Source organism: Epinephelus lanceolatus, chromosome 21, assembly GCF_041903045.1.
Source record: "Epinephelus lanceolatus isolate andai-2023 chromosome 21, ASM4190304v1, whole genome shotgun sequence".
NCBI classification, from domain to species: domain Eukaryota; kingdom Metazoa; phylum Chordata; class Actinopteri; order Perciformes; family Serranidae; genus Epinephelus; species Epinephelus lanceolatus.
The window spans coordinates 34,013,224-34,034,734 of NC_135754.1; the positions used below are offsets into that span (position 1 = coordinate 34,013,224).

Below are 21,511 nucleotides of genomic sequence, written 5' to 3' on the forward strand. Positions count from 1 at the left end.
AAAATTGTCATATTTTATTATCGAATACGTGTCAAACTGTGTTTGCAGACGCGCTGCGAGGCAGTGAGGAGTCATTTAGCGAAAATAAAAAGCCATAATTAATCAGTTTTCTTAATAATTACAATATAAAGTGATCGGAAAATCTGTCTGAACACAAAGCGCAACATTCTGCTGTGGCGTTAAATTATATCCTAAAATAAATTAAATATATTAAACAAAATTAGTCAGATTATTTGCCTAATTAATTATGGTTTGAATTCATCTAATTGCAGATTAATTTACTGACTCACCAATAAATTATTATAATAAACAACATAATAACATTAATTATTTCTGTGGGCACATGACCCCTTGAGAAAAATGCAGAAAAATATTCCTAATATGGATTTTGCGGCGTTTAATTGTAATTTTACAGCTGATATTTTTTTGCAAATGTTGTGTTTGTATTTTAAATAATATTCCCCTAAAATGTATTTAATCAATTACAGTGCCTGTTTTTTTTTTTTTTTTTTAAAGGGCAGTGTGTGTGTGATTTGTGCTGCGTTAGTGTGTGATGAGTGGGTGGCTCTTTCATATCTGGAGCCTATCAACGTCCTGCCTCTGCATCAGACACTCCTCCAATATGACCACTTGCAAAATGTATATATCATAAGTTAGAAACCTGAGCATGTGTTTGAGTCACTAGGAGAGACTCCACACGTCAAAAAAGACACCTGCTCGGGTAATAAAAAAAAAAGTTTATATTTAAAGTGTTTAATGAGGCGGTGTGAGGGATGTTTTATATTTTACATTCCAGGCTGTGACAGACTGAGACAGCGAGTTTTAAAGTTTGTAGCATGTCAGCGCGCTGTGAGTGACAGGTGAGGAGAACAGTCCGCGCTGTGCCGTTTTGTGATTTCTTTTTATTGTACATGCTCTTACTGACCTGGACGCACGAGCGGAGCCTTATGACATTGCGCACAGACCGGGAGCGGGGCTGCAAATGGGCGGCATAGGTGGCAACCTCTACCTCAGCATGTTGAATGGGACTGAAACGCAAACTTTCGGAAAGAACCCCGACATCAGCAGTCACCTCCACCGCGGCGGCAAGGATCTAGCCGAGTTTAAAATGGGGATTCAGGACGCGAGGTTTTACTACCCGGACTCTGTTCCGAGCGGGCAGGACACTCTGGCTCTGCCGTACCACTCGGACCAGGCGGTGGGAGGGTACGGAGCGCAGCCCGGCAGGTTTTACGCACAGACCCTGAGCAGTTGCCCGTACGGCGGCGTGCGGTCGCCGCCAAGAAGCGGAGCCGGGCAGGGTTATATCCCAGCGGCTGGAGACGGGTTTCCCACAGGGGGTAAAGACTTGTACTCTCCTTCTCCGGAGGCTTACCCAGCGAGCTTTCAGCACGGCTACCAGCGGCCGCCTCTCTACCCTTTACCTGGGCTACAGGTGTGCGGGAAGACTCAGGCTCTGCTCAATAACTACCCGCTGTGGGCCAAGTTCCACAAGTTCCAAACCGAGATGATAATCACCAAGCAAGGGAGGTGAGTCTAACAGACAACTCCAATTATTCTTATTTTTCCACACTCACAAAAATGCCCTCTCTTCGGGTCACATCTGGGTACAAAGGTTACAGAAACTACAAATTACGCACCGCTGTCCTTTTGGTTTTAAGCGCTTTCTTCTGAACCCACCACCGTCTTATCTCCATGATAAGCACCCACCGCTACATCTCACTCACTTCCTCCAATTTAACTTGAAAGATATTTTTTTCCAGAGAACTAAACAACACTTTACAGCCTCGTCATGCCGATCATCCAGAGGTCAGAGTTTACTCATCTTTTAGCGTCTGTTTACTTTGGAGGCATCACTGCCACACCACCTGTCAGGTGACGGAGGTGCCGGCATGCAGCTTTGTGGGTTTTTTTTGAGTTGATGGGAATGACCTCTGAAAATGTTTAACGCTTTGCTGCTTTTGCGCAAAATTGGTCAGAGCTGAGTCATAATTAGAGCAATAGAGACGAATCTGGGAAATGTGCTTACAGTAAGTTATTTAAAATGCATCTCATGGCTGGTGATGTAGGATTTAAAATACTTGAGTTAATAAAACAAACACTGTTTTTCTTTTTGCAAATTAAGTGGAGCAAGTCAATAATTTGCTTTGGGCCAAAGTTGTTGAGGAGCCAGAGAAAATATGAAGTGGAGCTGATATCAGTTGCAGGCTGAGTTGCTGGAAAACATTTTGACACCTCTGCTTGACCTCTAAAGACACCAGTCCCAACCAAGAGGGAATTCAAAGTCTAAAAGGAGGGAAAGCATTTTAAATTCACCTCTTTGTGGCGATAAAAGTGGACTTTTAGGCAGCATTTTGCAACACTGGCAGTTAAATTACTTTTCTTAAATTATTTATCGTCAAACATCTGTTAAAGCACCCTCCCTTTGTGTGATTTTAATATCAATAAAAGCGAAAAAAATCAAACTTTTAATGTCTTATCTCTACTCACACTGAGAGGGCTTAAGCAAACTTTTTCATAGTTACACCTCAACGCGATATCTGGGGTAGGCGGCTGTGGAAACGATGGCACTGAAATCGAGATTAAAACACGTCGAGCGTTTGGTGAGATCTTCTCGGAGCTGCTGACCGGAGAGCAGAGAGGAGGAGACGGCGCTGCCGGGCCCCTCTGACGGGTCACCGAGCATTAAGACGCAGTCATGTCGATGAGGATTAATTCACTAATACGCGACACTTGTGTTTGACAGAAGGTTTCGGGCCATCGCTTTCTCATGAGCCGGATCTGCGCACAGAACAAGCGCGCTGTCACATAATAGGACACTGATATTTCCACTTGCGACACGTCTTATTTGAATTTAAATTCTAATTAGAAATAATCTCATATTTAAACTTATTTTTGTGGTTGTTTTTACGCATTTTGAGTGCGTGTTTTTCTGGTGTTAAAACCGAGGGGATTCACAGTTTTAAACCAAGAATTTCAATTTGCCAGCTGCAGGTCACAGTCTTGCAAATGACTCCCCTTTGACCTGCTTGTTTCTTTACTTTCTGGTTGACTCCTGCAGGTACACCTGCTGTCAGGGTTATTCTAGGTGCACTTAAATTGTCTGTTGGCCTCTTTGAAGTTCAGTTTGTTGACATTTCTCTTTCCTTTTCTTTTAAACCTGAACACAAGAATTGCAAGTTGCTCTGTTTGCATGCATCACCTTACGGCATGATCATTTTAATCACGTGGATTATTTATGAAATTGACATTTTTGCACGAAGCACGTTTACTGGAAATTTTTGTGTGTGTGTAGTTTTTGTGAAACCAGAGAAAGTTTCAGGTAGTTTGTGCTGCAAATTGGTGTTTCCTTGTTATTTTTCTCCAAGTGTGTGTGTGTGTGTGTGTGTGTGTGTGTGTGTGTGTGTGTGTGTGTGTGTGTTTGACATAACTACGTCTGGCAGTTTGCTGTCCAGAAACACAGGTAATTAAAACACATGACATACTTTTATTTTAGAACATGTTGTTTCAGCTTTCTCTCTCTCTCTCTCTCTCTCTCTCTCTCTCTCTCTCTCTCTCTCTCTCTCTCTCTCTCTCCTCTCTCTCTCTCTCTCTCTCTCTCTCTCTCTCTCTCTCTCTCTCTCTCTCTCGTCTCTCCTCTCTCTCCTCTCTCTCTCTCTCTCTCTCTCTCTCACACTCTCTCTCTCTCTCTCTCTCTCTCTCCTCTCTCTCTCTCTCTCTCTCTCTCTCTCTCTCTCATCTCTCTCTCTCTCTCTCTCTCTCTCTCTCTCTCTCTCTCTCTCTCTCTCACACACACACACACACACACACACATTAACACACACACACACACACACACACACACATTAACACACACACCACACACACACACACACACACACACACACATTAACACACACACTTGTCAGACTTTTTTTGCACAAAAGTGTAAAAACTACCTGCAGTAACAAAAGGAATGGGCGCGGAGGTGTCATCCTTCCACATGTGACAAAGAGGCAAATTTTTCATGTTGTGCAAAAACCACAAACCTCACAAATTTCAAAATGCTTTCCCTCCTTTTATCTGAACCCTCACATGCAGAAGTGCAGATATCCAGCACATTAAGTGATGGAAGACTTTCTTTAAAAACAACAAAAAACTCCTGCAAGATTTTGGAGTTCAGCAGAGAAGCAGTACCAAGAATTTTTTCAATATCAGAGGCGATATCCTTCTTAAATTTTCATCTTGGGTTCAGGCTGCTACAATAATTTCGCTGTGATTTTAGAGAGAAGTCTGAGGTCTGCAATGTTAATCAAAACCTTGGTATCTATGGGAGAAAAAGGTGAAAGAAGCTCTAGAGGAAAAGTATAGAGAAGGGTCAAACACCACTGAGTCTTTAGATGGCCACGCTGAGAAGGTGAGGCACCTTTGAAGTTCAGGAAGTAAAAGACTAGATTCTCTTTTTTTTTTTTTGCTGCTTTCTTCAGCCTGCACTAGACACCGGGTGCACAGCCCTGACAGATCTCTCAGAAGTTTTGCTCACATACCACACCTGGGGCTTTGAAATCTAGAGACATTTTCATGGCCTGTGGCAAAGGGGGGCCGAATTCATCTGCACTTCTCATGAGCTAAATTCGGATCACCACACTGGTTGGGGCCATTTCAGGCTCTGCTGTTTGACTCATGCACCAAGGCAAAGTTCATTGAGGCTGCACACAGCAGGGCATCCAAGTCGATATAAACACTGTGTCAAAAGGCGTGGGTTTACTTTCAACACCTGGGGGGACACATATGAAACTGGGGTTTGGGGTTCTCCCCCAGGAAATTTTGAGTGTCGAACACTTAAAGCAGTAGTTCATATTTTTTTAAGTGGGGTTGTGCGAGGTACAGGTGTTACATACAGTAGATGTCAATCAGCATGTCCCCAGTTCTACTGCTGTGGAGGGGTCGGCGGTAGACCAACAGCTCCTGTGTTCAGCGAGCTAGAATTACTGACTCAACTCAATGGAGTCTGGTGACTTTGACAAGAGCATTGATAAGGAAATGAAGCAGTTAACAGCTCTCCCGTTGGAACGGACTGTCTGACGCAAAGGTACAGCAGTGAAAATACTCCTAACATGGCATACACATAAACTTTTTTTAGGTGGCTAAAATATGTTTTGTTGCTGACCCCCACCCACAGCTGTACGCTGCTTAGCTTCCGTGTCAGACTCCAGCCTGCTTTCCCCAAACTGGGGCGTGCTGACTAAACGTCTCTGCTGTATCTAATACACTGACTGTTGATAAGCACCTCATAGCCTACAACCCCACTTCAAAAAAAATCCAAACTATCCCTTTAATCTCCTGCAATGTGGTGAATTTGTATGCAACAGTTTTTTGCTTTTCCCGCATCAGTGTATAGTGGTTTTTAATTCTGTCAAAATAAAAATCTAAGCCTGCGCACGGGCGCATTTTCTGTTGTCAAAGAAGCTGAACAAATTAAAATGAAAACAGCCAAAAGATGCTTTAGATGGGATTTTTTGATAAAGTGAAAAAGGAAATAAAGTGACTAAGATTGAAAAGAGAAAGTGAAGCTTTTTTCCTCATTCATTTGTTTTACCAATAAGCTGATCCCACACCTGGGCTGTGTGCAGTCTGGATATGAGTCAAGAGGACAAACTTTTCCCTTCCATTGTTTCGAAGAAGCACATTCATACAAAGGGGACTTTTTCTGGAATTAAAAACAGTTGAATATTTTATTGCTGCCATAAAGACACATTTGTATTTGTACACCTGACATGTGCCTGAATGTGAGGAGATCTAAAGGCAGTTAATAACTCCCAAGTCATGCTCACAGAGTTCTGCATGATCATACTGTGCACTCTGTGTTCGAGGAAGGAGATAAGACTGACTAAGTTCTCACCACGCGGACACCCTTCAGAGAAATAATGCAGAGTAAAATTTGGACTCAGAGGAATCATGCTCATCTGCTTGCTCTGCTCCACTGAGTCCAAACTGTGACATGTATCAGTCTGATGTCTGGTAGTGTTTTTTAGAGAGGAAATAATCCTTCTGATTTATGTTGGCTCTGAAGAACTGAAGGTAGTTATTTACAGAGTTCTGCTATGAGTACAAGTTTAGCAGAAAAGCAGAATTGTTCACATAAATGGGGGATTTTATGTGGAACATATATTAAGCACTTTAATCTCATAAAATAATTTAAATTAGGATGTAGTATTTTAAAATGTACCACAGCTGCTAAGTTAAGCCTACATGTATAGTCACTGAATATTTCTTTCCAAAGTAGGCATGTCATATTTTGGAAATTATCACCTTACACCACCAAGGGAAATATAGTGGGCGTCTTCTGTTGTGCCAGGCTGCAGACATCTCAGTACAGTGTAAAGCAGTAATGTGAGACACGTCAGTGAACAACTTTAAGGAGGATATTTCTTATCAAAGCACCACAAGTAGTAGTAGTTCTAAGGAATATATGGAAGCTTTGTGAATTAATTCTCGTTCTCTGTGTATCTGAAAGCAGAAGTGGGACTATTTCAAGGTTTTAAGAATATGACTTGTCACTTCCTGTTCAGCTGTTTATGTGTGCATATAGACAGCTTTTCGCAGAAACATCTAGTGCCAATATTTTCTGATAGCTAAACTTGTCCTTCCCCCTTCCTGTGCAAATAGCCTCTTCTAATAATTGATTGGTGAAGTCCACCGCTGCTTGAGCCATAGGCCAGACTCTCTATATTTGGTTTCAGAGAGGGTTAATAAAAACACTGAGGCTGAGAGGACCGAAAAACACACTGCTAATTTGTTGTGTGATTATTGACATGCCTTTGTTCCCACACATGAGATTAGTCTTTTAACTTTTGCCAACAAGTTCCATCAAAATACCAAGACAGACTGAATGTGTGTGTCTCTGTTTCTCTTTGCCATAGAGCTCCACTCTCATCCAAAAATGATTTTTCAAAGTTGATATTTGCACATCCAACTGTCTAAAATGTAACTGTGTGTTAGGGAGTATCTTGAGAAAAGACGATCCTGCGCATTGCTCTTGCTCAGCATCACAGTTCATTGGTTATACTAACATTTCGGATCCTCTGGACCTTCCTAAAGAATATTTTGTCAAATGATTAGTCAAATACTCCAGACGAAGATCCAGAGGGACCGAAATGTTAGTATAACCAATGAACTGTGATGCTGAGCAAGAGGCAGTGTGCAGGATCTTCTCATGTCCAAAAACCTATTAAAACACATTAATGAACCACACTGTTGCACCGGGCGACATGTTCCTTCATTACCATGAACACACACACACCGCGACAAACACTAACCCTGTCTCCCAGAAATGACGTTTGTAATGTAAACTAAACTGCTTTCTGAATTAGGATGTTGTGGCAACGTAATAGCTACTTGGATCATGTTCTGAGAAAACGTGTCTTTCAGGAAACACTACGTTCATGTACCGTGTAGACTTCACAAGGAAGATGGTTGGCACACAAAGTGCAGGATCTTGACACTAGAACCATGGGTTTGCGTCCACACTCCTGTCTTAGGTTTAGGTAACAAATGCACTTTGGTTAAGGTTCGCAAAATATCGCGATTTCAGTTACACTGTAACATAAAAAAATGGACAAAGACTCTTGTCTTAAGGCCCAGACACACCAAACTGACATCAAAGAACTAGTGGCGACGAAGGCCAACTGTTGCAATCAACAACACATCGCCTGTGTCTTGGCCAAAAAGTCGCACCTGCAAAGACTACAGCTAACAGCCAGCCAGCACGTCTGTTCTGTGCCTGCACGACAGGAAATAACTCTCCATACCACCAGACGACGGTAGTCTGTACTCATCATTGAAAAAGGGGAAACCAGAGGAGCGGCAGGATGGATTCAAGATGCTAGTTAGCCAGTTAGCACATTAATACCACAACTAGTTGTAAGAGCAAATGATATTTATTGTGTTTTTTGATCTCACTCCATCTGACTTTAGCCATTTGTTTACTTTCCTCACTTCCATTTCTCGTGTTGTGAATGAAGTTGAACCACTGAGTTGCCAGCTCAGATGCCGATTCAACATGCTGAATCGGCCACACAAAAAGCCAACAAGGGCCGAAGAGGACCCACGGTGGGTGACAGATGCTCACCAATGACTGACCATCAGCTTGGTGTGTCAGGGCCTTTAGGTTTAGGCAACTAATGCACTTTAGTTAACTTTGGGGAAAGATCGTGGATACCGCATTGCAAGATTGTCAACTGACAATTGAACTACAACTGAACTACAACTGAAATACATTGTCAGAGAACATTTTGCTGATATGTTCAGTATCCTCAATTTTGTGTCACAAATCGACGTTTGGTCATGGACTTTCCACGTTGAGATATGACGTGCAAGGTACCCTGGGTGTGTCGGTTATTGGCGTTCTGGGACACCGTGTCAACTTCAGCCTGCTACATGTATTGTCCGTTTTCACAGAAAATGTACAGTTTGCATTCAGTCTCTCTTTCAAAATAAAAGCACTACAATGGCACAACACTGCAAATTGGTGTTTTTTCCTTCAACAACAAACGCACATGTTTACATTGTGCTTACACATGGGAAGCAAACACCGGCCTCCTGGGTGAAGGTTGGTGGCTGTTGGACACATCCACCTCCCCTCTCACCCACCATAACTCAGACTTTTGCCGTTTAACTTTCATCGTTGTCCCGCCGTATTTCCCAACACCGCTGGGCGCTGTTAAACAATAATGGCTTTTTTTGTCTTTGTCTCACGCCAGCAGTCACTGACCGACGAATCTGGAGTGACAGCACTTTGGTATTTGACAAGAGTTGTTTCAAATTGTTGTATATAGACTACAAATACTCACTAGAACAGAATGTAGATTAATCCGCTGCCAGAATAGTTACCAATAAATGCACAATTTCCTCCTGTTTGAGTAACGTTTCATAAAAACTACAGTGCCCAGCTGCTTCAGGAAAATACTGAGCCTTTTTGTTTTAAATTAAATTATATAATTGTGACCTATTTTAAAAGATTTACATTTACATTACATCTTGATGTGAAAGTCTGAAAGCATTGATTGACGTGTTGTTGGTTTTGGTCTTTTCATAGTATTTGTAGATAAGAAAAATAAAGAATCACAGCAGTCATTCTTTATGAGGTATGAAGCAATCAATCAACACTATCAGATGACAAACTGCACTACACAACAGTAATTTCAACACGTCTAGTCACTGAATTCCTCTGCAATAAGCCAGAGTGTCTGTGTTAAAGACTGCTTGTGTCCGGCAGCAGCTGTAGACTGGCATGTTTTCGTCACAGATGATCAAGCGTACGCACGGTGACAAAAACTGGACCTGAACTCCTGTCCAGATGAATCAGCGGGTGCGCTCATGTAGAAAAGTCCTCTCCCTGGTGAATATCCAGTTCCTCTTCTCCTCTCAAGCCTCTGCCGTGCATCCCCAGGACAAACCCTCCACCCCTCCCTCCCTTCACTCCACCCTCTGCTCTTTCCTTTTCCCTTTCTCTAACCTCTGTTTCCCCCCCGCGGTTTCCCCTCCTGCGCCCTCTGTCTACCCAACCCCCCTCCTCTTCCTCTCTCTCCAACATCCACACAGTTTATTTTGATTTTTTTCTTTTTCTTTTTTTTTTTTTTTTAAATGTCACCACTGGTGGTACTGTCTCTGTATTACTGGCTGGTTCACCACGCTCATCTGTTTCTACCGTATTGTGTCTGAATAAAAACTACAGTTATGAGTATTCATGTGCGTATACACCTGGATCAGGCTGAGGGAGAGCCAGCCGCTTGTCGTTACTGTCAAGTTTCCAGTGAATCAGAGTGGCACATTGGCAGGTTGGTTAGGGAGTCTGTCTGGTAGCTGTAGAGCTGCAGGTTTGATTCCCACTGGTGTTGGAGCAAGTCCATGTACCAGTGCTTCAGTCTACTGCCAACAGACAGAGCTGTTTTCCTCGTGAAAATAAAATCCTATGTGTCGAACTAGTACGAAAGCAGCAAAGCTACTGTGTGCTTCACGCCACCATAACTGCACGCCATCATGTGTTTTGTGTTTTTCAGCTTCTGTCTCTGAACTCGGCAACAAAAAAAAAAAAAAAGCCTGAGTGCCGCCCACGCATGCAAATACCCTCTGTGTTGTGTTTTCTATGGTTTCCCCCCTTGCCAAGTTCTGATTTCCTATAAAAGGCTCAGTATAAGTAAATTGACAATATCAGTGGAGCAAAAACGATAACTGCTCATCCACTTTCTAGATTACTCTCACACAGTGTAGGTGGGTTGATCCATTCATACGCCAAACAGCAGAGTTTCTGTTTTCACTTGTATTAAACAACAGCAATGGAAGAGGAGCCCTTTCACCTGTTCTTCGCGAGCCACTAAAGAGCTGCTGCCACGATTTTGTTTCACCGAGAACTATGATTGATTGTTAAACCAGACTCACCATGTAGCCAGAAAGACCCAACTGGGACCGCTTGTGGCTCATGGCTTGGTTTTGTCTTACTGCTGAAGGGTAGGAAGACTCTGTCTGTGTGTGTGTGTGTGTGTGTGTGTGTGTGTGTGTGTGTGCGCTCAGTCCACAGGCATAAAGAGCCATCATTCAAAAACACAATCCTGAATGTATTTGTCCATGTGAATGTTTCTTTGACTTTTAGATCTTTTTGGAAGAGCATGTGCAGAACAAATTCAAGAAAAATACATGCATAAGTTGACATTTTAAATCAATAAACCAAAGACATAGGGTAAATATTATTGTTTTTGATATATGGCAGTGTTAATATATTAGTATGTGCAGTGTCTGAGTTGTGTCAGGCTGAGTATTGCATAAATACTTGGGCCAATACGATATCTGAGTTTCAGTACTCAAGCGTTTTTGACCTCCTGAGACCCTGCGTCCTCATATCCTCCTGAGGCCCAACCTTTTGTTAGGTGTGCATTTTTAATTTCTCCTAGCTGTCTGGGATCAGTAGGGCCCGATAAGTATAAAAAACTAAACGTGTCAAGGATAATAAAGTCCCAGTGTCTTCAAACGAGTCCTTCCTACAGTATTTAACAGGGTCTTACTGTTGCTACAACTGGTCCAAACGTCCACTAGATGGCACAAAAAAGTGTCCACGAATGAGGACAACAAGTCTAACTTAAGTAGAATGAAATATAAGGTCAAGTAATAAGGACATTACATTTTGGGTTTGCCGCACCTTATACTTCATTTTGCTTAACTCAGACCTGTTGTCCTCGTTCATGGACACTTGTTTGTGCCATCTAGTGGTAGCAAAAGCACAATACACTAATTCATGTAAAAACAAGATGGCTGCCATCTCTGCCAAGTCAGTCTGCAGCCAACCCCGACACAAAAGTGGACAAGGTCCAAAACCTGATCACATTATGTGGTTGAAATTTGTTTATTTCTGCTTAACAATGTTTGTAGTTTGATATGGCACACATATTTTAGCAATTTTAGCAACAGAAACAAGCTAAGACGCTGTTAATTAGGAAGTACTCCTTTATTGGGACTTTGTGTTACTGGAGCATTTCACACAGGCCAGACAAAAAGGATGTTCCTTGCTTGGTGTATGGAGCAAGTAAAATTCATTCAGAGTTACAAATGAACAAGTCACAGACTTTTAGATGTGGTGTGTTTGCAATTTTGTTTTTGCACAGCCATGTTCAGGTGTTGAAATGAATAGTTGTGAACAGTTTGACTTGAATAGTGACACCCTAACCCACAGAGTTACATTTAAAGTTTTGTTTTTGCAGTACCATGCTCAACCACTGAAATAAACTGTTCTATACTTTATTACACACTTGTAACTATAAAAAAATAGGACATCATTTTTTACCCCAAACTAGTTACTGTTCAAAGATAGTGCATAGTTTTTTTATACATATCAGGTTCTTCTAATCCCAAATAGCTGGGAGAAATTAATATGCATACAAAACAAAAAATTGATGTCTCAAGATGTTAAAAAACAACTGGTTCAATGTAGTTTTTGTCCAATGTTACTGAACAGGAAGAAAAAGCTATTACTAACTATTTTCAGCAGACTATGGTAAGTCTAATAAGTATTTGGTGGCAGACATTTCTATTTTGTGGTGTAGTGTGTCATCTGATTCAGTTGATTTCATGTTTCATACCTCATAATGGACATGACTGACGTTATTCTACATTTTTATTATTAAGTCAAATAGAAAACAAATAAGTCGGCACACCAAGCAGCTCTGGTTTAGAAGGATTTTAATACAGAGTGATGCTTTGAGCCCACGGCTCTTCCTCAGACTTCTGATAAATAGAAGAAAGTCGGCATCTTAAATACCCATGTGACGTGGCACACTTGTTGCTTATATTAATAATAAAAATAAACCAAGAAATGCATGTGCACATTTTATCCCACATATAAATTATATTCTATTTAATACTAGTCCATACCCATTGGTAGCTTTGTCACCTTCTACCTATGCCAATCCTCAATGCCTATGTGCAGTTTCACATAGATTGATCATGTCAGTGAGTAGAAAAACGTGGGACAGACAGAATGACACACTGACAGTTTCCGTGATTATGTACAGCATACCATACCATGACTTAGTCATACCAAACATTAGAAACAAACAAACAAACATTGGTCCACAGGGGGAGCCACAGCGATCGGTCACATTTTAGCCATTTTGAAGCATTTTTCTGTTGTTATAGCGCCACCCAGTTGCCAATTAGAGTTAAATTTCTCCAGTCACCTTGAGGCGTCCTGTTCTACATATCTACCAAGTTTAGTAAAAATCCATATGGCGGTTAGGCCTAGATAAGAAATTAGCTCTCTAGCGCCCCCATTTTTTTTGATGGGGTCAATAATGGAGGGGTCCCCTCAGATTATGTGTGGTCATATGCCTACAAAGTTGCGTGGTGATGGGTGAAACCCTTGAGATGTTATACACCTTTATGTGATGAGCCACGCCCTCCACAATATTCATTGCCTTATAGAAGCTCAGTTTTAGTAAGTTTTCCAACTTTTGCCAAGAGGGAACTTTAGATATTGGTCCCTAGATTATGTTCACCCAGTTTCATGCAGATCGCTCAAACTTCCTAGGAAGAGATCCATTTGAAGTGTTTTTCAAAAAACTCAAAATGGCGGAAAATCTACATAACCGGAAGTTATGGGTTCTTGAGGCAAATGTGTTCCTCATGAGGAGAGGCATCTCTGTGCAAAGTTTCATGTCTCTACGACATACGGGGCATGAGATATGCCCATTCAAAGTTTGCAATTTCAATCGGTTGCTATAGCGCCCCCCTTTGGCCAATTGATGTAATATTGCTTCATTGGCATCCTCCCATGACCCTCTACCACTGTGCCAAATTTCACATGGACTGACCAAGTCAGTGAGGAGAAAAACGTGGAACACACGCACACAGACAGAGTTTTCATCATTATATAGTAAGATTACATGTTATTTTTCTACATTGCCAGACGTCTTTTTTGGGTCCAGCACCCACTCTATGCATTCTATCATTTTTCAAAACTTTCAGACTTTCCTACACTTTCTATGATGGCAATTTGTTCCTATGGTGAAGATGTAAATCTTAAATAAAATAGGTCACATATACAGTTTTTTTGTTTTTTGTTTGTTTTAATGGCTCAGTAAACAGTTGGTCACCATAGTTTTATCAACCGTAACTCAAAACAGAGCAAAATGTGCATTTGTTGGGCTCTATTTCCAGCGGTGGATTAATCTGCATTTTGTTGCTCTAGTGAGCATTTGTGGCAGCACCACGGTGTGTTTGAGTGAGCCAAAATAAACTACAGTGTGTGTTCATGGTAACAAAGGAACATGTCACCCAGTGCAACAGTGTGGCTCATTGTTGTGTTTTTAATGGTTTTGGGGCACCAGTGGAGCTCTAAGACACAGAGGAAGAAGCTATAGGCTGTCATGCACACGTACTACTTGTTGATAGATTTATTGTTAGTTTTGATCTTATTCTTGGGATCTGTTGACAATAAAAAATATTAAATAAAATGACCAGCAGCATCTTTTAAAAGCTGTCTTAAGAGAAGTACAAGAACTTAACCTAAATCAAATTGTCAAAAATTGGAAGCATTTTTATGTTGCCAATTTTGGACAATTTTAGTGAACGTCATGGAATAATGCCACCTTTCCATACTTGACGATCTTTAATATTTTCTGCCACGGACACATTTCAGTCTGAATGTATTAAAGTTTAATACCCAGTGTCAGAGTAATGTCACCATGGCCTCCTGCAGAAATAAAAAACAAAGCGATCCGTTACAGCAGCTGTCACTACTGCCTAACTTTATAAATTCATTGTGTTCGGGAAATATATTTTTAACCGACTCTTTCTGCTGTTTAAACGCATGCATGTACACACACACACACACACACACACACACACACACACACACACACACACACACACACAAAAATCATCAACACAGACGGACCCTCCAGGTTTTCCACTAGCCTGCTAACAGTAGCCTCGAAAGCATTATCTCTTTACACACCTCGCTTGTTTTTACACCACTAAATGACCACACAGCTGCAGGGAGGACACATGAATCTCCATCCAGACAAGATAACGTGTTTGTACTTTGCCTAAACAGCGCTGCAAACATGTAGTGTGCTTTACATGTTTCAGAATGAATTATTATTAGAAGTCTCACCCTTGTTTTTGACCAGCATCAGGAGATAAAATACTTTAGACATGATCTTATCTACTTGTTCCACCCACAGCAAAAGGCTTAGAAAAGAAAGACGAGGGCGTTTCTGAAAAGGAAGGTTGTTTTTTTTGTACAGTCTTTGCACTTGTACAATGACTAATTTAAGAAAACACAGTAAATCACCTTCTTGTTTCTGAACTCTTTCGATTCATTTGCAGTGACATAAAACAAATAACTTTAAAAGCATGTGATTGTGCTGCAAACATACTTCAGGCAGGATGTGTGGTTTAAAATAAAACTCACTCTTCACACTGGTCTCATCAAAGGGGGGTGGATAGCTGGGGGTGATTGCTGCCCATCACTCATTACAAATGCTCCATAGCCTCAGGTGCTATTAGCCAGTGCAAAACAGCTGGGCCAAAAGTCAAACATGTTGCCCTGATTTATTAACACCAACTACACGCTGGGGACCTCGTATAGACCCAGAGTGCAGTGCATGTTCATATGCAAGCACATAGCATGAATGAGAATGAAGCAAATGAATCGGTCCTCTCTCAGAGGTTTATTTAGAGTGTATTTCTCTTAAAAGAAATTGTGACGAACACTCATTTGTTTTCTTTCACAGAGTTAAATGAGAAGATCAGTACCACTCTAATGTCTCTACACTGTAAAGCCAAATCCATCAGACACAAAATTATCATGTGAAGTAGACACAAATGTCCCAGCTTGTCCAAATAACATAAAAACATTATGTTCAATTGACACAAAAACTCATCCCTTATGAGCTTGACATAATTTTTATGTTAAGCTAACAATTTTTGATATTTGAGTTCATTTGACTTAAGTTTATAAAGCTGATTAAGCCTATTCAATTTTAGGCTAATTAACAACACTATCACTGTGCACTTAATATATATGTTTATGGTTCAATTAAATTAAAAAATGGTTGTTAAAACATGTACTCAGTGTTTTTATGTTTATATGGCACAGACTTAAATGCTCAAACAACGCAAAAAAGTTTGTTAAAATGACATAAAATTTCTGTCAATTGTGTCTAGTCTTCTTAAAACATTTATGTCACTGTATTGTACTAAACTAAAAGTTTTGAGTGCAAGACATTTCCAAAAAAAATTTAAACTGAGTAAGTGAGTGGGGTTTACAGTGTATGTTAAATATAAAGCAGGCCAGGATACAGTTAGCTTAGCTTAGCATAAAGACTGGAAGCAGGGGGAAACAGTTAGCCTGTTCTGTCTCAGCACATAACCCTCACAACTTGTTGGTTTTAGACTTTTTAGAGTTTTTGTATGGATCAAACAAACAAGACATGGCTTAATTAGCAAGCTTTCGAGGTGCTGACAGGACAAAGTTGTCGAATACCGGCATTTGGACAGTGACTTCCAGCGTCAGACATCAACCACAAAAGCTGTCCTTTCACAACGGCATGATACGTGGCTGGTTGCCGTTATTGTGTAACAGGGGGAAATACAGTGGGACAACACTGTAAGTTAAGGGGGTGAAAATCTGAGTATTACGGTGGATGGGCCCAACAACCACTGACTTGTTTTTTTCTAAACCAAACCACATATTGACCAAATGTATCCACGTGCATTTGTTGTTGAAGAAAAAAACTTTGTGGTGTTGTATCAATGTAATACATTTCTTCTGAAAGAGACTGTATGCAAACCGTACATTTCCTGTGAAAACCAAGTGTATTTTGAAAACATACAACACATGTAACAGGCTGAAGTTGACACGGTGTCCCAGAACGTCAGTCAATGCAGCCAGGGCACCTTGCACGTCATATCAGAGTGAAAAGTCCATGACCAAATGTCGACATGTGACAAGATTGGAGTGAGAATGTGTTGGATAGGAATATTTTTTATTTAATTTATTGGGCCATGTTGATAGCAATAATGTGGTTTTGTACAGATATCCATGATTAATCTGACTGACTTTGGTGATCCGAGAGCCTTTCCTTTAGTACAAACAACAGGAGGAGTTTGGTGCATAAATTCATGGTCCCCAGAGAATGAATCCTAATGAATTACTTTTACTGCAGCACCACCATCAAAACAAAACTTTGATTTGTCCAATACTTTAGTTTTGTAGGTATTTGGTCACAAACTAAAGACAAGCCGATCCGCCTCAGCTGTATTTTGTGTTTAGTGCTGAATAGCAAATGTTTGCATGCTAACACTCTAAATCAAGATGGTGAAGGTTGTAAACTTACTAAACATCAGCATTTTTGTGTGTTGGCATTCAGCTCAAAGCATGACTGTACTTAAGTACAAACTCATAGCTGCACTTAACTGTAGACTTTTGGTCTCGTATACCTTTGGACAAAGCCAGACTACCGGTTTCCAGCCTTTATGCTAAGCTAAGCTAGCCGACGTCTAGCCGTAGCTTCATGTTTAGGCCTACCATACAGACATGAGCGTCATCAGTATTAGCGAGAGGGCGAATCTCTAAAATGTCGCTCTTGCAAAATGGTGCTACTTCGGGCCGTTTTCATTCCCGACTCGTCAAGTAGCACTGCTTTATCAGTGGACGTCCATGTGAGATACCGACGCACAAAGGCACTGTTCACGTCATCATGAAAAACACACTGACGACAGTTTGTTACACCGCTGGCAACAACGTAGTATAAAGAGCAAGAAAGTCCCTGTAGGGTGGGTGGGTCAAACAAACTGTGGACTTTCACCCGCGAGCCAGCTCTTTTTCAATGTAAAAGTCAGTGGAGTTATTTTAAGAACACAACAGTGTGCTAGTATGTGTAGCATGCCTCAGTGATGACGTATGTCACGTGACACGTCATGTGATGTTAAATGACTTAAGTAACAACCGTACGTATTTTAAGCCAAGCCATGATGGTTTATTTTAAACCTAACCACGTGCTTTTGTTGCCAAAACTGAAGGAAATGAACGTAAAAACAAGGGGTACCTAGCACGTCATATTTTAACGCTTACTTCCACTGAGAAAGTGGCAGTATTTGACAAGTTGGACTGAGAACATGTTGGCAACTCAGTGCAGAAAATGATTTTGTTTATTTTGCTCCAACATAAAATGGGAACACCCCAGCAGGGTTAGTAATCCTGCAGCACTAAGTGCTTCTATCAACACCTCATGTGCTCTGAACGTGTCGAGTATGCATGAATATGCTGCTGCAGACTGTCACAGCTGTCTGTGGCTTTTCAGAATTCGGTGTCCATGTCTTATATTTATGTGTGTGTCTTTTTTCCTCTTGGTTTAACCCAGCCTGTCCCTCTCCTTCCGTGGGCCGTGGTGCCCAGGGGACGCCCTGACCTCCCGGTTACCTCGTCTCACTGAAGCCCTCTGTGTTCAAACTAGTTCAACATGTAAAGCTCCAGCAATCAGTAGCAGCTTCTGAGGCATCTTTTATTAACAGCAGCATTAAATATTCACCTTCACTCGCCCTGTTACTACTGCTCCTGATTCTTCAGCTGCTGGAGTAAAGAACAGGAACAGGAATCTCCCCTCTGCCTGACTTCAATACATTACTATCCTTAAAGAGCTCATTGACATCATTATTTTTTGCATTTGATAATACATAAGACTTTGATTTTACCATATGGGAAGGACTTTTTGTCAAAATATGCAGTTGGTTGGGAGACTGCTCAAAAGAACCATTAGTGGCACAAATGATTTGTACAAACATGATTTGAAGGAGGTCATTATGAAAAACATGTCAGACTAGGAAAAGCTGACCAAAAGACTATCTGCCATGTTATTAGTTGCATGTTTTTTCCACCGTCAACAACATGGATCACTTTGCATTGAATAATTTGTCAGAGTGGATTTCTGTTACACTTCTTAGTCTTTCAAGGCAGAAAAAAATGGGGTTTTTTTGTTTGCAATTCCTAAATAATTTAGATTTATTCCAACACTGACTAATCATGCTTTTCCTTGTGTTTATGTTGTGTTTATCCAGGAGGATGTTCCCCTTCCTGAGCTTCAACATCAGTGTTCTGGATCCGTCTGCTCACTATAACGTCTACGTGGACGTGGTCCTGGCTGATCAGCACCACTGGAGGTATCAGGGCGGCAAGTGGGTCCAGTGTGGGAAAGCGGAGGGCAACATGCCAGGTAGGTTTCAAATCAGAACACATTCTTTTTCCTATATGTGCCATGTTTAAGACTGGGAACATTTTCATGATTAAAGAATATAAATTACAGTTATTAAAGATACATGAAAACACAACAAAAGGGTGCCACAAATTACTTTACTCCTGAGACCCGAACTTTTGTTTGGTATGCTTGTTTTATTTCTCCTAGCTATTTGGGATCAGTAGGGCCCAGTAAGTATAAGAAACTGTCAAAACTAAACACTGTCAACAATAATTAAGTCCCAGTGTCCTCCAACGAGATGATAATAAAGTCCTAATGTCTTCAAAGGAGTACCTCCTCATTAACAGTGCTTGTTACTGTTGCTAAACTTGGTCAAATTTGTTGCCATATCAAACTACAATCATTATTAATCACAAATAAACAAGTTTCAATCATAAAATGTGATCAGGCTTTGGACCTTGTCCACTTTTGTGTCGGGGTTGGCTGCAGACTGACTTGGCAGAGATGGCGGCCATCTTGTTTTTACATGGATTAGTGTATTGTGCTCTTACTACCACTAGATGGCACAAAACAAGTGTCCACGAACGAGGACAACAGGTCTAAGTAAAGTAGAAGTAGAAGGTCAAGTAAACCCAAATTGTGATGCCCTCATATGAGGACACAGGGTCTCTCTTAGCAACTTTCTGATATTTAAAAATAAGCTTAAACACTAATTGGCCTTCCCACAGGAGAAGATGGGGCATTGTTTTGACCAGTTACATACTTGGATGAGGTCACGATATGCAGTCTTGGAACCTATTAGCAATCGGCCTAATGACCATTTACCCACTGGGGGCAATGGCCATAATTTTGAGGGTTCCTTTGTAGTCACTAGCCAGCAGATATTTGGGCCAAGACTTGATCTTCCATGCCATTGTTGACAATTTGATCAGCAACGTGAGACTCTAGAATGGTGTTGAGAGACGACTGATCTCTATAAACAAATACATGTATCTGCATCTGAACAAAGCTGATAAATTTAAGGTAAAGGACAATCACTGACAATAGCTGATGGGTTCTGAGACTGCACTGAGCGTTCTGCCTCTTTCACTCTCCAAATTGACTTTTTATCTGCATGCAACCATAGCCTGCTCAAACTTGATTGGTCAAAACAGAAACCAGAACACTTACAAAACCAAAATTTTGTCCCGTAGCCTTTACATACTTTATTCATATGCAGATATCTGTTGATAGAGATTACATGACATGCAAGTCCCCGAAAGTCTTACGCCTCCAACTCTGAATGACCTTAGGATCGTTTTTATTGTATAAATCTGTTTCAATTAAATTATTGTCCTTTTATTCCATAAATTAGGTTTCCTGCCAAATGACTGTGTGAAAATCAAACCATATAGTCAGTGGATTCCTTAATTACTAATACCTGAAGGCTGGATGGTAACCATGTTATTAAGAGACAGATTACTAAGTGCTCAAGTAGTGTACTTTGAGCTACTTTTACCTAACTGGAATAATTCCAATTTATGCAACTTAATACTTCCACAAGTATTTTTCCTCAACACATGAGAGAAATATTGCACTTTGTACTTCACTAATTTTATTTAAAAAGTTTGGTAATTTTGCAGATTCATGTTAGGAATAGAAAATAAAAAAACGCAAATTATCTATCTATCAAAATAAATGATTAACTTTAATTAAAATTAGTCCCATGTTTACCAGCTCCAACAAAAAAGCGATGAACATATTGCGTCAATAATTATGTATTATTCTGAAATCTCCTGTATTTTAATGCATGACCTGTAACAGAGCTTTAAGCATCACATCATTTGGAATTTTATTTTGAAAGCTTTTCAGTCACATATTCTTGCCATTTTGAGCTGCGAACATGCCGTGTCACTCAGATTGTTTCTCAGTCTTTAACAGAATACTCCTCCCAAACACGATAACCTTCTTAAATCAGGCACTTACCCCAGTAAATATAAGTGATGGATTAAAAAAGTACATGCTCACATTTCTTCCTGGAGCTTTCAACAGAAGATACTGACACAAAGTAGATCGAACAGCAGCTAATGAGCATGAAACCCTGCATGTTGGTCAACAGACTTCAGCTCAGTGCGTGCAACATGGAGGATCTTGAGGAAGTGGTTCATTTAGCAATATCGTAGCAAACCTACATGCATACAGTAGGGAAACCAAAACGTGCGTCATGATGCACAAGTAGTCTGAGAGGTTTCTGTGGACATTTTTTTTTCTTTTTCTTTTTTGTAGTCAGCAGCTTCATCAGACATTCTGCAGGGAGTGAGTAAACAACACAAAGTATGCAATATTGGGTGACATATTCCTTTAGAGCTGTTGCAGACTGGCCACAATTCTGCAGAAGTTTAATCATGGAACTTAAGAACTTCTTCATGTCTTAGAAAAACATCTAATCTGGAACTACAAGTGCATTTATTTACATTTATCATAGATTATATCAGCCTTATCAAAAAGCATATTTTAATGTAACTTTGTTGTTCCATTTTCCAGCTAAGGAAACCATGAGTATCAAGGAACACAAATTTGGAAGAGAGGGTTATTTACTGTATGCATGTAGGTGACACAATGAGTGAATCCAGGCAACAAAAGGAGGACTCAACACAGACAGGTAGAAGACAGAGGGAAACTTACTCATGATGTTCAGGAACAGGCTTACAGCTTGGCATCAGATCCAAGAGGGGCACAACCGATCAGCTACAGGTTCACATGGCCGGAAAGCAAAGGCATACGTCAGCATCCTGTCAGGGAAT

General features: G+C 40.7%; 1 protein-coding gene across 1 annotated transcript in view; it reads left to right on the plus strand.

Moving 5' to 3' along the window:
* Positions 1-645: 645 nt before the first annotated feature.
* The window catches only part of tbx21 (T-box transcription factor 21), a 28,442-nt gene continuing 7,576 nt past the window's right edge, over positions 646-21,511 (plus strand). Inside the window, exons 1-2 of the mRNA XM_033612352.2 lie at positions 646-1,530; positions 18,592-18,746. Coding sequence (XP_033468243.1) covers positions 983-1,530; positions 18,592-18,746 — 703 coding nt within the window. The 5' untranslated portion in view covers positions 646-982. The remainder of the gene's footprint in view (positions 1,531-18,591; positions 18,747-21,511) is intronic.